The following is a 6,000-nucleotide window of genomic DNA, read 5'->3' on the forward strand; positions in this document are numbered from 1 at the left end:
TCTCCGTTGAAGCTGCGATTTTATTCGTGCGTTTCCCCAGCTGGGGTTCACGCATCAGTCTGCTCGACGCTCACTTCGCCACAAGGTGCGCGAGTGTCCCATCCTTGACAAATGCTTCGACCAAGTCCTTTACGTCTAAGCATTCTTCAGTGTTGTGACCTTTGGTTTTGTGAAAATCACAATACTTTCTCCGGTCAGCATTGTGGCGATGTCGGATGTATGGAGCCTTCGGCCACGGGAGCTCCTCCGTGGCGAATATCTCGGACACACTCTTTGTGAGTGGCGTCCACCTGGAGTTCTTCTCCGGTTTCACGTTATCTCTTCCGCCCAACCGATGTTGGAAGCCGGACGGGGTGTCAAAGTTTACCCTTGACTGCCAAATGCCCAGCTTCCGTTTTTTGTTCAATCGGGCGGTAAGGACGTTGTTTTCCCTCGTCTTCTGGGTGTAGAGGTTCGTGCTCTGCGGAAGATCTCTGCCCAGTTGCCTCTCAGTTTCCGCAAAGCGTTTAGCTGCGGTCATGATGGCATCCCATGTGGATGGCATGCCATCTTTACCCGTTAGGGTGCGGATGAGTGTCGGATCGTTTGCGCCCTGGATGAAAGCGGCGCGAACGAGATCTTCGCTAACGTTGCCCAGGCTTAGCTTCTTCGAGTTGAAGCGAGTGATGAAGTCAGGCAAAGATTCTTCCTCCTCTCGGACACACTTGAGGATTGTCCACTACTCCTCAGTGTACTTTCTTTGCTGACTAAAGTGTTGGCTGAACTTCTGTTGGAAGTCTGCCCAATCGTAGATGTGGTGGACCGGCAGACGGTCGAACCACGCTCTAGCTGCCCCGACCAGCGTCATTTGGAACATATAACACCACGTGGGTTCCGTCCAGTTACTGACGGTCGCCCCCGCGATGAATCTGTTCAAGTGATCGTTAGGGTCAGAAATACCATCGTACGTGCCTATGTTGGACATTTGTTTGGCACTTCTTGGGGCGATTGCTTCCGCAATGTCCCTTGCGAATTTGGACGTTCCCGCCCTTGCCGCAGTTGGTGTGAATGTTTTAGAGAAGTCCCGTGGGCTGTTTCCCACGTTTATTGGACTAAATGCTTCTCCAAAACGCCTTCTCGGTTGGGAATCCGTTTCTTTACGCTTCCCTTTCGCCCTATGGCGAGGGTTCGCGTCTTCCTCGGATTCCTCCGAATCATCGTCGTATTCGAATTCTTCCACTTGTTGGAGTGAACGTAAACGTTCATCCAACTCAGCTTGGAACTCTCTTTGACGTGCTTCGGCCCACGCTTTAACCTCATCGAGTGTTTGGCATGGGAGCCTCGTCTGTTGATTTTCTAACTGGGTATCGGTGAATCCCAGTGTCTGATTATTTACTTCACTTGCCCCGGCTTGGGTAGCTGGGGTAGTGTTCGTAAAGTTTGTGTACTCGGTATTCCCCCTTATAGCTGGGGTCGTAATTACCGGAGTGTCTTGGTTACTCGGTTTTGGGACCGGAGTATCCTTAACCATCTTTCCAGAAGTTTTGAAAAAACTGGAGAAAAATAAAGTTCTAGCTTTATGCACGGATGGCGCCAATGAAGAAACACCAGTCGAACCCCAACAGATTACAAGTAACCTGAGGGTTAGATAGACGTTTCCCACGAGGGGTTAATTCCGGTAAGATGGTTCTTCCGATAACCTGCAAAACAGACACCGTGAGCTCGTCACTAAGAAAGGGGGGGGGGGGGGGTTCCTCCTTGTGACCACCCTCCGGCGTGAGAATCAGTCTATATTACTCTTTGAATATAAAAGTATATTATTAATACTAGAGCAGTTATCAGGTAAATTATACAAGATATTAGATGATGAAATGATAATACCATTTGATGTCTTTTATAGCCGAAGGTGGGTTTCCAAGGAGGTTTAGCCGGCCTAGTACTCTGCCAACTGTGGCCTACGCACGTGCTCTGCTGGTAATTGGTGGATAGGCAGCGGCTGATAGTGACCAGGCATGCTGTTTACTTTTCCTTTTCCACCAACTACAGGCTAGGCACGTGGTATGGCAGGAGTTGGTGAGCAGGCGGCGGCTATTGGTCACAGTGCTGTGGCGTGTTGTCTGCCATGCTGCTGTCAGTGAGCTGTCGTATCCTTGGTCAGATCTTTTGTCCATACCTCGTCAGGTATCACACAAAAGATCCTCCATTATTATACGGACTGGCTCATTTAGGCGGGAGTTTTCCCCCTCCCGCCTTTATGCGGGAATGTTCCCGACTTTGCTCATTCCTTCTTCAGGTGACTACTGAATTATTATGAGTCTGAGCCTTATGCGTGTAGCCATGCTGCGTGGGTGGCCAGTCCCTAATGGCGGGTATCCACACCTGCGGGAACAGGCGGATACTTGGAAACCATAGGGAGGCATTTCCTGCAGGACCAGCTTGCGTACCGCATGTGAGGTCGTCACAACTCTGAGCGTGGTGGTCCTGCGGGTTTGGTAGGTCGCGGCGCAGACGTCCCTATGGTGATGTCTGCGGGTTCAACTGCGCAGACGTCCGTTTAAGGAGTCTTGCGTGTTCAACTGCGCAGACGTCTCCTTTTAAGGGAGTCTTGCGGGTCCTAACCACCTCTGCTGGGACCTACCTCTTCACATAGGACTTTGATGATTTTGTACAAATTCAGTGTTCTCGGTTTTAATTGCTGGGTTTCCGTTTTTTCGGTTTATATATTTAGGCTGTACGTGTTTTGAGTGTAGAGGGATCCCTAAGATATATATATATATATATATTACATTATTATACATATAGGCAACCTTTCACATCTCATGTTCTCTCTTCTTCTTCAGACGCCTTTATATTTACACTTAGCTGCCGGCGACTTAAATCTTAAATTTCTGGCGACGTTACAATTCATCAATTGATTGCTCACTCATTGCTCGGTATATGATGATGCAGAAATGGGGACACGTATGCGGGAGAGTATTTTGCAGACAAAATGTACGGTTTCGGTGTTTATCGATATCGATTTGCAAACGGGCATCGGTATGAGGGTGGTTGGCATGAAGGAAGAAGACAAGGGTTTGGCATGTATACGTTTAGAAACAGGGGCACGCAATTGGGTCATTGGGATAACGGGGTTCTGATGGTTTCAACTTCTCAAGATTCATAGGTTTCTGTATCATCTTCTTCGGTTTCTCATGTCAAAGTCCTTAAAGCAATCCAGGTAGATACTGTCACAGTGTCACTGATCTATCACATTAATTATAAAAAGATAAAAGACTATTAACTTTTACTAAAAGTTACTCTTTTTTACCCGATCTTGTATTTGACCAGTTATTGCATTGTGTTACTTTTTCAGTAAGTGAGAGCGTATAGCTGAGAAAGCGATATGTGTAGCTGATGTGGATGAGAGGGTGAACCGAGCTGTGACTGCAGCTAACCGGGCTGCTAATGCAGCAAGAGTGGCGGCTGTTAAAGCGGTGCAAAACCAAATGCATCAACATGGTGACATTGATGATCTACCACTAGACATTGTTTGATTCTCTTGTGCTAGTTCAACCTCTTTTGTGCAAAATAAGTATATGAGGTTTATGATTTAAAGGGCACTAAAGTGTCTATTGATTTGTAACATGAAAGAGAGAGGATATTTGAGGAAGAGGCTTATTCCAGCATAATAATGATATTGCTGCATTAGTTTTTTAAGCTCGTGATTGATTTGTTTATTTATATATCAAATCTTTAAATTTCTTCTATTTATATTGATAATAATATATTTATCATATAAATATTTAGGTATTTATAATAATAGTTTTCATATAATTACATATTTTTATATAAAATACAAAATATTATATTTTTATAGATAATATGTTTGTTTAGACAAACTACTCAAGACTGTAGTCTAATCAAGTTTAGTATGCAAAACTTGGGCTCAAGCTGGTGCATTAACATAGCCCCAATATTTAGGCCCGAACTCATTTAAACTCGTCTTGATCGAGCTTTTAGTGAGCTGATCTTGAGTCTCTTACAAGCAACTCGACTCTTTTAGAGCCATAGTATGATAGTATAGATAAGTACCACAACTATTTATAGTATAAGATAAACCTTTTGGGCATGCATAAGTTGATACGTATGACTATCTATACAACACTATATTTAAGTGAAAGTGATTCATGCACCACCAAAATTAGTAATGAATGACTTGTACCGTACGTAATTTATGCACCGTGAAGGAGTAGCTCTTGTACTTACGCACATGTACATGCAATGCATACACAATAGAAGGTAAGCAACACTTTTAACTTTTGGACCTCTATTGGAATATGACTATGAGTAGCAAAATGGTGTGGTCATGTACCAGGTCGAAACGGTTCAGGTCGAATAAGGTTCGTATCGAGACGGACAACTTTTAAAAGAAATATGTCACATGGCTTCAGATCAAAATGGATACGCTGAGTTTAAAAACGAACTTTTAAAAATGGGTTCAGGTCATGGGTCGGAATGGGTTAGGGTCGGAACGCGTAGATTGAAAAAAGGGTTATTGTGGTCCGCGTTGAAAGGGGTCGGGTGGAGCGGACTGATTGAAAAAAGGGTTATTTTGGTTCGTGTTAAAAGGGGTCATGTCAAAACGGGTTTTGGGTTGGGTGGGTTCGGGTTGGAACATGTTAATTTAAGAAAGGAATATTTTGGTTTGGGCCGGGACAGGTTCAGGTTGAAAGAGCTCAGGTCGAATGAGTTTCGGGTCAAAACGTTTTTCTGCTTATGGTTTTCGACACCATTCACGCGTGTTTAAATTCGAGTCAAGCGCATTCCGGTGCCGGTTAAATGTACCAGGGCGGTGCGTCTCTTAATGCAGTGATGGTTAACCTTGTAGCTCGGTACATTCCTCGCCGGCCCTAAGTTGTTATTATGGTTCTTGCAACGCTTAACATGCCTTTTTCTGTATTAATTTTGGTTTTCGGTTTTTAATTGTAACCAGATCAGTTAAACTCAGCTTAATTATTCATGCTTTAGTGAACCGATTTTAAGTATCTCACAAGCGACTTTGACTCGTTTAGTGGCCTAGTATAGATAAGTATCAATATATTTATAGTATAAGATAGTTACACCTTTTGGACAAACAAATAAACTATTCGCGCACAAAAAATAAAAAAAAACATCAAGTAATATATATAAACGAAAACATAAACATAAAATCACCGATCATAGATTCGGTGAAACAAGAGTGTCGACATATGTGACTCTACTAGATCTATACTCCATATTGGGAGAAGAAAAATAGCGATAGTGTTTTGTGACGTCGTTGATGTTCATTTTTTTAAAAGAATTGTCATCCTGATCCAACACGGCAAGCCAATTGCCAGCACTGGCTGTGCATATACGTTGCGGCTCAACCCCGCTGAAAGCAGCCACCTTCACCCATTTGTCGTCAGTGCCATCCATCATCCTCCGCAATTCCCAATGCTTCAATAGTTGATAGGATACACAGAGGTGAAGGCATCCATTGAGAACGACTAAACTTCCAGAATAGTAATCATCGTCATGTAAAACATGAGGAAATTGTATTTTCCTAAAAGTTTCGGTCTTAATGTCAAAACATATAATGCAACTAAAGCTCTGAGCCTCATAAATGCCGAAGTGACCGCTTTCAGTGATATACGTGAGAGTGAAGTAAACACATTGGCCGCAGAAGGTAGCAGGAGACCAAATGGTGAGCAGTTGGTCATGACTAAACGCAAACGGAAACTCAATCTCTCTCCACGAGTCCAATCTGTGGGAATAAACATAAGCCCCTAGACGGTAGAGACCGCTATGAATCAAACATACAAGTTTGTAATCGTTACAAGAGTCGTCGTAATAGAAACCGACAGGATGTCCAGTGTAAAGAAAACCATGGATAGATGGCAAGGTCTTGGACGCACGGGTTAATGGATTCCAAAGCGCAAAGGTAGCATGGAAACAATCCCTTGAAGCTAAACATACCAATCCATCTAAGCTTGCTACAACAGATACAGCCGGTACGGCCAT

General features: G+C 43.8%; 1 protein-coding gene across 1 annotated transcript; it reads right to left on the minus strand.

The window, feature by feature from the left end:
* Positions 1-5,175: 5,175 nt before the first annotated feature.
* LOC143589261 (F-box/kelch-repeat protein At3g06240-like) lies at positions 5,176-6,000 on the minus strand. Its single transcript, XM_077070083.1, has one exon. The coding sequence runs from the start codon at positions 5,998-6,000 to the stop codon at positions 5,176-5,178; it is 825 nt and encodes a 274-aa protein (XP_076926198.1).

The sequence above is a fragment of the Bidens hawaiensis genome, unplaced genomic scaffold, assembly GCF_021521415.1.
Source record: "Bidens hawaiensis isolate Kalapana, Puna unplaced genomic scaffold, B.hawaiensis_p1.1 tig00037287_1, whole genome shotgun sequence".
NCBI lineage: Eukaryota > Viridiplantae > Streptophyta > Magnoliopsida > Asterales > Asteraceae > Bidens > Bidens hawaiensis.

Bases quoted from the DNA above. Each gene is read 5' to 3' on its own strand.
- LOC143589261 (XM_077070083.1), bottom strand. From the start codon at position 6,000: ATGGCCGTACCGGCTGTATCTGTTGTAGCAAGCTTAGATGGATTGGTA.